This window comes from Peromyscus leucopus, chromosome 1 (assembly GCF_004664715.2).
Source record: "Peromyscus leucopus breed LL Stock chromosome 1, UCI_PerLeu_2.1, whole genome shotgun sequence".
Taxonomy (NCBI): domain Eukaryota; kingdom Metazoa; phylum Chordata; class Mammalia; order Rodentia; family Cricetidae; genus Peromyscus; species Peromyscus leucopus.
In genome coordinates, this window is record NC_051063.1 from 164,081,633 (window position 1) to 164,091,516 (window position 9,884).

The 9,884-nt window shown below is 53.7% G+C and overlaps 1 protein-coding gene across 6 annotated transcripts in view; it reads left to right on the forward strand.

Annotated features, from left to right (window-relative positions):
- Ryr1 (ryanodine receptor 1) overlaps positions 1 to 9,871 on the forward strand; it is a 121,632-nt gene extending 111,761 nt beyond the window's left edge. For 4 of the 6 annotated variants that reach the window (XM_037199566.1, XM_037199568.1, XM_037199573.1 and 1 more), the window contains 11 exons: positions 387 to 517; positions 1,619 to 1,661; positions 3,567 to 3,697; positions 3,801 to 3,861; positions 4,233 to 4,379; positions 4,899 to 5,033; positions 8,117 to 8,273; positions 8,770 to 8,834; positions 8,920 to 9,020; positions 9,483 to 9,534; positions 9,663 to 9,871. In XM_037199566.1, the coding sequence (XP_037055461.1) occupies positions 387 to 517; positions 1,619 to 1,661; positions 3,567 to 3,697; positions 3,801 to 3,861; positions 4,233 to 4,379; positions 4,899 to 5,033; positions 8,117 to 8,273; positions 8,770 to 8,834; positions 8,920 to 9,020; positions 9,483 to 9,534; positions 9,663 to 9,758 (1,119 nt within the window). In that variant the 3' untranslated portion in view covers positions 9,759 to 9,871. The remainder of the gene's footprint in view (positions 1 to 386; positions 518 to 1,618; positions 1,662 to 3,566; positions 3,698 to 3,800; positions 3,862 to 4,232; positions 4,380 to 4,898; positions 5,034 to 8,116; positions 8,274 to 8,769; positions 8,835 to 8,919; positions 9,021 to 9,482; positions 9,535 to 9,662) is intronic. The other 2 variants (XM_037199577.1, XM_028859537.2) reach the window with 2 other exon arrangements.
- Positions 9,872 to 9,884: the final 13 nt, after the last annotated feature.

The following is a 9,884-nucleotide window of genomic DNA, read 5'->3' on the forward strand; positions in this document are numbered from 1 at the left end:
ACAGCCTTCCACGGGCCCCTGCTTCATTCACCTTACAGCCTGAGTTAACAGCTCTCCTCCAGAGCCCCAGCCTTCAGCGGACAACTGGGGCGCCCCCAGATTGCCCTTTCCTTTATAACGTCACTCACATTTGCCTACACCTCCCCACCCACCTGCCCCTCTGCCTGCACCTCCCCCCCACGTGCCCCTCTGCCTGCACCTCCCCACCCACGTGCCCCCTCTGCCTGCACCTCCCCACCCACCCTTAACCTCCATCTTTCTACCCTGAAAGCTCCTTTGGTGTCTGTCACTCACAGGCTCCAGGAGGGTCCCGTGGCTTCTGCAGAGACCATGGTCTCCTTGCATACCTAATGCCAACCCTCACCCCTGCCTCCCTCCATGCCTAGGTGCCCCTAGTGATCTTTAAGCGGGAGAAGGAGCTGGCCCGGAAGCTGGAGTTCGATGGCCTCTACATTACGGAGCAGCCTGAGGACGATGACGTGAAGGGGCAGTGGGACCGCCTGGTGCTCAACACACCGTGAGTGCCCAGCCCCACCTCAGGGGGGCAGGGGGAGCAGGGCTAGGCTTCTACCAGTCTAGGCCTGGTCCTCCAGAGAGCAAGGCCCCAGCCCCCCGGCCCAGCTTGTCCTCCCTAAGCCTGACCGTTCTCTCCATCCAGTGGACACACTGAAGTTCCTGTGGGTGTGGGACTGGAGTGGTGGTCAGTGGGTAAAGGACCTTGTGCTCACCCTGAGGACCTGAGCTCAGATCCTCCAGCCGCGGCATAAAAACCTGGGTGTGGCCGCCCAGTGCCTGGAACCCCAGAGTTAGGGGCAAAGGCAGAAGGACCGACCAGGCTCACTGACCTCGGGGTTCAGTGAGAGACCCTATCTCAAAAAAGTAAGGTGGGGAGGGCTGGAGAGATGGCTCAGCAGTTCAGAGCACTGGCTGCTCTTTCAGAGGACCAGGGTTTGACACTCAGCACCTACACAGTGGCTCACAACCATCCTGTAACTCCAGTTGCAAAAGATCTGACCCCCACTCCGGCCCCCAACACACATGAAGGCAAAACACACACACACACACACACAAAATAGCAATGACAACATGTTAGAGTCGAGAGCCAGCTGGAATTGCTCACACTGGTATCTCAGCACTTGAGAGCTGGAGGCAGGAGGATAATTTGAGCCCAGGAGTTTAAAGCCATTTCACTGTCCCCTGGCCTGGCCAGTGCCTCCTGACCCTTCCCACATGTCTTAGTGTTCTGCTGCTGTGAAGAGACACCATGACCAAGGCAGCTCTTATAAAAGAAAGCATTTAATTGGAGGCTTGCTTACAGTTTCAGAGGCTTAGTCTGTTATCATGGTGGAGAGAAGGATGGCAGTCAGGCTGAGAAGTAGCTGAGAGCTACGTCCTGATCTGCAGGGAGCAGAGGGGTGGGGGTGGGGGACAAGCCTGGGGTGGAGGGACTGGGATGGGCCTGGTGTGGGTTTTGGAAACCTTAAAGTGACACATCTCCTCCAACAAGACCACACCTCCTAATCCTTCCCGACAGCTCATCATGGGGCCTGAGCATGCAAACATATGAACCTCTGGGGGTCAAGTTCACTCAATCTTCTCCACACTTCTCTCTTGATAGGTCTTTCCCCAGCAACTACTGGGACAAGTTTGTCAAGCGGAAGGTGAGAGGACAGCAGGGGAAGAGAGGGCGCCTGGGCGAGGTCCCTGCTGCCAGCAGACCACCCCAAGCCTCCTCAAGTACTTGCTTTGTATGGGCCTCTCACAAGGGGCTGTGCCACTCTGAAACGTTTCCCCTGGGGAACATGGGCGTGGTGGTCATAGTTCCTTCTCAAAAGAGAAGCTGCGTGTAAAGGGCACAGGGTGAGGACTGAGTCTGTCGGTGCATGAGAGAGGAGATGAGCAACGATGTGGTAAGCACAGTTAGGAATCATGTCACTGGGGGCCTGAGGATTTAGCTCAGTTGGTAGAGGGCTTGTCAAGCACTCAGGAAGCCCTGGGTTCAATCCCCAGCACTGTATAAAATTAAGGTGGTGCATGCCTGTACTCAGGAGGTGGAGGCAGAAGAATCATAAATTCAAAGTCGTCCTCATCTACACAGTGAGTTCAGGGCTAACTTGTGCTATATGAGATCTTGTCTCCAAAAACTCCCCAAACCAGCAGCTACATGGATGGATGGTAGATGGATGGATGGATGGATGGATGGATGGATGGTGGATGGATGGATGGATGGATAGATGGTGGATAGATGGATAGATGGTGGATGGGTGAATGATGGATAAATGGTAGATGGATGGATAGTTGGTGGATGGATGGATAGATGGTGGATGGATGGGCTGGAGAGATGGCTTAGTAGTTAAAAACTCTTGCTGCTCTTTTAGAGAACCCAAGTTCAGTTCCCAGCACCCACATCTGCAGCTTATGACTTCCTGTAATTCCAGCTCCAGGGGATCTGATACCCTCTTCTAGATTTCATGTGCACCCACACATATGTGGCATACACTCACATAGACAAACCCACATACAGCTAAATCAACAATAAATCTTGAAAGAAGTAAATCCAAATGAGCACTTGGCAATAAATATTTGAAAGATAACAGAGGCTGCCGTAGTGACTTAATGGGTAAGTGGCTGCTCTTGCAGGGGACCTGGGTTCAGTCTCAGCATGGTGGCTCCAGTGCATGAGATGCCCTCTTACAGTCCCTGTGAGCACTGCACACACATGGTAACACACGTACATAAAACTTAAAAAAAGCCGGGCGGTGGTGGCGCACGCCTTTAATCCCAACACTCGGGAGGCAGAGGCAAGCGGATCTCTGTGAGTTCGAGGCCAGCCTGGACTACAAAGTGAGTTCCAGGAAAGGCGCAAAGCTACACAGAGAAACCCTGTCTCGAAAAACTTAAAAAAAAAAAAAAAAAAAAAAAAAAAACAACTAAAAACTAAATAGCTCGGTGTGACGCTGTACCTTTTGTCCCAGCACTTGGGAGGCAGAGGCTCTGTGAGTTCAAGGCCAGCCTGGTCTACAGTGAGTTCCAGGCCATCCAGGGCTGCATGGTGAGACCCTATCTCAAAACAACAAATATATATATATACACTAAGTCGGCGAAGAAGCACAGGAGTGTGTGTTGGCCAGGGAAGGTTGCTGTTTTACTAGAGGTCTGGAGTGGCCCTCTGAGTGCATTAGGAGGTGGAGTGAGCCAGGTAGAAATGTGTCTAGGTGAGGGAACAGCCCATGCAAAGTGCCTGGGGTAAGAATGTGAGAAAGACGAGGCTGCTGGTGTGGCTGGTGAGTGAACAGGGCATTCTATCAACAAGCAGCTGAGGAGGCCGGGGTCCCAACATGCAGCCCGACTCCCCAGACAATAAAGCTTCCCCCTTACTTTGCCTACTGCCACTGCCAGGTGCTGGACTTGCCTCCTGGTGACCTGCAGAAACCAGACCCTTCTTCCCAGGGGGGAAAAAAAGCTGCCCCTACTTCTCATGCAGAGTTGAGTGTGCTAGAACCCTCCACAGGCAAGTGCCTTTCCAGCTCCAGCTTGTCTTCACAGGCTGCCGCTTTCTCCTGCAGGTTTTGGACAAACACGGGGACATCTTCGGGCGCGAACGGATTGCGGAGCTGCTGGGCATGGATCTGGCCTCTCTGGAGATCACGGCCCACAATGAGCGCAAACCTGACCCTCCACCAGGGCTGCTCACATGGTGAGAAGGACACCTCAGCCAGGGGCGGGCCAGGGGACAGGGGACAGGGCACAGGGCTAGTGTCTGACGCCCAGGCACCTGGCTCCCTTCCCTGTTCCCTCAGGATCATGTCCATCGATGTCAAGTACCAGATCTGGAAGTTTGGAGTCATCTTCACAGACAACGTGAGAGGGGCTGTGGGTGGAGAGGGAATTGTAGCAGAAAGATGTCTGGATGAGGGGACAGGCCGTGCAAAGCTCCTAGAATAGCATTGTTCCCGTTGTTTGGAGGGTTGTAAGCTCCATGCCCAGGTCCCTGACCCCAGAAAAATTCCTAAGCCCCTGTGTACCCTTGATCCTAGGGTGCCTTTTCACCCCGAGGTTCCCTGACCCCGGGACATCCGTTGGAGGGTCCTTCTGTAACTGATCTCCCACCCACTCCCTGGCTCCCTAGCGCTCTGGAGCGAACAGATGCTCCCCGAGGAGGCAGGGATGGCATCTATCCTTGCTCTGGGACACCCTTCCATGTTTCCTGACCCCGGCTCTTTTGTACTCAGTCTTTCCTGTATCTGGGCTGGTACATGGTGATGTCCCTCCTGGGACACTACAATAACTTCTTCTTCGCTGCCCACCTCCTGGACATCGCCATGGGGGTCAAGACGCTGCGCACCATCCTCTCGTCTGTCACTCACAACGGGAAGCAGGTGTGGAGGGGACCTGGCAGGGACCTGCGTGGAAATCTGGGCGTGGCAGAGGGGGAGGGGTGGTGACCAAGAGTTACTGGGTGGGAGGGGGAGGCGAGGGCGGAGGGGGAGGCGAGGGCGGAGGGCGGGGCCGTCTTCGAGGGGGACATTTTTGAGGGGCGGGGCAAAGGGCATGGCAATCAGGAAGGGTCTGAGCTGGGAGGTTAGGGCATTCTTTGGTTTATTTTTGTGCTTTATTGGGCAGTTATTTGAGATGGGTTTACCTGTGTAGCTCTGACTGTCCTGGAACTCACTCTGTAGACCAGGCTAGCCTCGAATTCACAGAAATTGGCCTGCCGCTGCCTCCTACGGGGATTAAAGGCACGGGCCACCATGCCAGGCCTAGGATAGGGCGCTCTAGGAGAGGGAGAGCCAAGCAGCTGGGCGCAGAAGAGGCTTCAGAATCCGGAGGGTCGGAGAGTTGAGGTTCCTGTGTAGAAAGAAGGAGCCAAAAACTGACCCGTGCCTGCCCGTCCCCAGCTGGTGATGACCGTGGGGCTCCTGGCCGTTGTGGTCTACCTGTACACGGTGGTGGCCTTCAACTTCTTCCGCAAGTTCTACAACAAGAGCGAAGACGAGGACGAGCCCGACATGAAATGCGACGACATGATGACGGTGAGCCCCTTTCCCGCCGTGGTTCCTAAGTCACTAGGTGTCTTAGTTAGGGTCGCTGTGGCTGTGATGAAACATTGTGACCAAAAGCAACTCCGGGAGGAGAAAGGGTTTATTTCACTCACAGTTCCATATAACAGTTCATCATTAAAAGCAGTGAGGACCGGAACTCAATCAGGACAGGAACCCGGAGGCGGGAGCTGATGCAGAGGCCACAGAGGGGGGCTGCTTACTGGCTTGCTCCCATGGCTTGCTCAGCCTGCTTTCTTACAGAACCCAGGACCGGCAGCCCAGGGATGGCACCACCCACATGGGCTGGGCCCTCCTCCATCAGTCACTGATTAGGAAAATGCCTACATGCAGGTCTTATGGAGGCATTTTCTCAAATGAGGTTCCCTTCTTTCGGATGACTCTAGCTTGTGTCAGTTGACTCAAGACGAGCCAGAACACCAGGCTTCCACAGCCTGTCTGGAAGGGGCTAAATAACAGCGTCTGTGTCGCGGGTGTGGGGGGGCTCGGCAGCTGGGCAGCTGGTGCAGATAAGACGCTTTGAACAGGACCAGGCGCAAACATAATTTCAGCTGTTAAAACTGTAAACCGTAGCCTTTAATCCCAGCACTCAAGAGGCAGAGGGAAGGGAGTATCTGTGAGTTCAAGGCCAGCCTGGACTACATTGAGAGTTCCCCAGCAGCCTTGAAGGTCTTAGACGAGGGGTCGGAGGTATAAGTCAGTGGAAGAATACGAAGCCCTTGGTTCAGCAAATGTGCTGATGCAATCCCAGTACTCAGGAGGGTGGGGTCTGGGCAGGAGGATCATGAGTTCAAAGCCAGGCTGAGCCACCTAAGTAAGGAGACTGCTACAAAGGTTTTCTTTTCCTTTTCTTTCTTCCTTTCTTTTCTTTTTTAAAAAAATTTTCGAGACAGGGTTTCTATTTGTAGTCCTGGCTGTCCTAGAACTCACTCTGTAGTCCAGGCCAGCCTCAGACTCACAGAGATCTGCCTGCCTCTGCCTCCCAAGTGCTGGGATTAAAGGCGTGCGCCACCATCACCCAACTAAAGATTTTCTTTTCTCCCATAGTTCAATCTTAAGTGCATATTTCTCTTATTTTAGCGATGGTGATCATAACTCATGTTGACTTTGATGTGCTAGAGGCGGGGCTGCAATTGAGAGAATCATTTCAGGGGTTTGTGCCGGAAGATGGCTGTGATCTGGCTTCATGGGCCCCTGCTCATGGGTCACAGTCCAGTCCCACAGCCTGGTCCCCATCACTGTCGCTGGCCTAGCTCTTAGTCAACACAACTGGGACCTCTCCCCTCCTGGGAATACAAACAAAGCAAGTGTGAAGTCTGTCCCATGTGCCAGATGGGACAATCCCCACCCCTCCTCTGCTTAGAACCTTCTTGTGGCCTCCCACCCCCACCCCCACCCTCACAGAGAAGGCTGAATTATGTCACCATGGTTTACAGAAACAGGGAAGAGCTGGTCCTACCTAAGTCTAACCACAGTCCTTCTTGCTTTCGATTTCTGGCTTCCTGGTCCTTTTTCAGTTCCTCTAGGACCATGTGTTTCCTTCCAGAAACTTCTGGTCCTCCACATTGACCTCTCTCTGCCCTGTACCAGACGGTCTACACCCCTTCACCTGACATCTTACCTTCCCAATTGAATGCTGCCTCCTACAGGGAGCCCTCTCTGACCACGCTTGAGCTGGTCCCTGCCTCATCTCCACCCTGTTCTTGTTCATTGTGACCCTTTCTACAGCCTCACCAGCCTAATTTCAGTTCCTCATGGAAGCACAAGATGGAAACACTTTCTTTCTTTCTTTCTTTCTTTCTTTCTTTCTTTCTTTCTTTCTTTCTTTCTTTCTTTCTTTCTTTCTCTTTCTTTCTCTCTCTCTCTCTCTCTCTCTCTCTCCCTCCCTCCCTCCCTTCCTTCCTTTCTTTCTTTCTATGTATAGTGTTTTACCTGCATGTGTGTCTGAGTTTCCCACCCACCATGTGGGGCCTGAGAATTGAACCTGGGCCCTTTGGAAGAACACTCAGTGCTCTGATCCAGCTCTCCAGCCTCCTACATCCCAAAAGAAAATGTAAAGACTTTGGTGTGTGTGTGTGTGAGATAAGGTTGGAATCCGGGCCTTGCTACACACCCAGCCCCCCAAATTTACTCTTTCATCCCCAATGGTGATGAGGTGCATTGTTTTGGACTGCCTGGCATACTTCTGCCACCGTCCGTTCTCAGGACACTTCCTTCAGCTCCCAGCTCGCACACTCGCCCTCCTTCGTGAAGCCACTCTGACTGCTGCTCTGAGCCACTCTGAGGCATTCTGGTCCTCACCAAGCCTGGGAGGGCTCCTGAGCTTTCTCCTGATCGCAGTGATCACAGTGTATCTCCCAAGCCAGCCCGACCCCTCCATCCCTGTCACCCCATCCTATTCCAATCCCCAGTGTAGCCAAGGATGCCCTTGAACTTCCAATCTCCTGCCACCATCGGAGGTGACAAGCAGGTGCCACCACCTCTGCTTCATGTGGTGCTGGGGATCAAACCCAGGGCCGCATGCATGCCAGGCAAGCACAAGATGTACCAACTGGGGTAAGTCCCCAGCTCCAACCCCTTGTATTAGTTACATTTCTGTCCAGTGTGACCAAATACCCAACAAAGGCAACTTAAGGGATGGTTTTGGACCCTAATTTGAGAATACAGTCAGCCCGTCATGGTTGTCCAGAGCGTGAGGTGCTGGTCACTCTGAGTCCCTAGTCAGGAAGCAGAGGGAGGGAAAACTTTCTCCTTGTGGTTCATTCTGGGACCCCACCCCACACTGGGTCCACATTCAGGCTAGGTCTTCCCACCTCAGTCAACTCAGTCTAGAAACTTCCTCATGGACGTGCCCAGAAGTGGCCTCCTAGGGGCGTCTAATCCTGTCAAGTCGGTCACCTGCCAGGGCCTTTTGGTGACAGCTCTGACACGTCCCCGGCTGTGAGAGGCAGGGCCCAGGGCTGTGTCTGTCACGGCTGTGTCTCCAGGCCTGCCCAGTCCAGGCTTCTGGCAGGTGATGGTGGCTGTTGTCTGAGTGAACCCTCCCTCCTCCTCAGTGTTACCTGTTCCACATGTATGTGGGTGTACGGGCCGGTGGAGGCATCGGGGATGAGATCGAGGACCCAGCGGGTGACGAGTACGAACTCTACCGCGTTGTCTTCGACATCACCTTCTTCTTCTTTGTCATCGTCATCCTGCTGGCCATCATTCAGGGTCAGTGCAGCTGGGTGTGTGGGTGTGAGGAGTGCCTAGGATCTGGGGGCTGGCTCCCTCCCTGGCTTAGCCTCTTCCTACCGTGAGACCTCAGGAAGGTGGTTTCTCTGAGCCTCGGTTTCTCTATCTGAAAAATGGAGGTGTTAAAACCAGGCACAAGGGCACATGACTGTAATCCCAGCACTTGGGAAGCAGCGGCTGGAGGCCCGCATAATCCCGAGGCCAACCTGGTCTACATAGTAAGAGGCTGGAGGCCTGTGTAAACTTGAGGCCAACCTGGTCTACGCTCCAGGCCAGTCAAGGGTAAGGTGTTTAAGACAGCCATGGAGATTAAGCATTGCGTTTCTTTGAAGTGTCTGCCCCATAGGAAGTACTCAATGAACGTCTGGTTCTGTTCCGCTTGGGAAGTGTGCTGAGATTAGGGAACCCATGGAGGAGGGCAAGGCCCAGAGGTGCTGGGTGTCCATGGGTCCTGACCTGTGTCCTGCCACCCCAGGTCTGATTATTGATGCTTTTGGGGAGCTTCGAGACCAACAAGAGCAAGTGAAGGAAGACATGGAGGTGCGTCGGGTCCAGGGATGAATCTTGGGTTCTGGGGTCCCAGGGATGTTACGTGGGTCCTGACTCTGACCTCTCTCATCCTCAGACTAAGTGCTTCATCTGCGGAATAGGCAGTGACTACTTTGACACGACCCCACATGGGTTCGAGACCCACACTCTGGAGGAGCACAACCTGGCCAATTACATGTGAGGATGGGAAGTGGGTGAGCAAGAGGGTGGGAGTGAGGCTGTCGACAGCCAGAGCAGGGCTGCTGAGCCTGGGCCAGTTATGGGAAGGAGTGTGGGTATCCATGTTTTCAGTCAATCAGGAGGTAAACATCACTGTGGCTTAGTGATAGAGCAAAACCCCCCAATGAGGGGCTACCTCAGTGGTAGAGCCCCTGCCTAGGATCCCCCAGCAAGGGGCTGGGGTATGTAACTCAGTGGTAGAGCCCCTGCCTAGAATCCCCTAGCAAGGGGCTGGGGTGTGGCTCAGTGGTGGAGCCCCTGCCTAGAATCCCCCAGTGAGGGGCTGGGGTGTGACTCAGTGGTAAAATACCTGCCTAGCATGTACTGGGTTCTGGGTTTCATCCTCAGCACTTGTAAACAAAACTAAACTGCAATGCAAGTATGGTTGTTGTCTTTCCCCTGTGGTCCTCTGTCCCTCAGGTTTTTCCTGATGTATTTGATCAACAAGGATGAGACAGAGCACACCGGTCAGGTAAGGGATGCTAATGGGGGATGAGTAGGCTACACTCTAGTTACACACTGAGTGTACTCAATAAACTCGTCTCAGAGAAACCCTGAATTTGAAGATGTGACCAAAGGACTCCTGTCCCCCAACCGCAGGAGTCGTATGTCTGGAAGATGTACCAGGAAAGGTGCTGGGATTTCTTCCCTGCTGGGGACTGTTTCCGCAAGCAGTATGAGGACCAGCTTAGCTGAGGTCTGCGGCTGGCCTCCCCACCTCAAGTGCCTTACTCCCGCCATAAGCTCCGTCCAGGCAGCTGGGCACAGGTGATGCTGAACTAGACAAATAAAGCCTATGCCACACCCCAGCATCATTGTGTT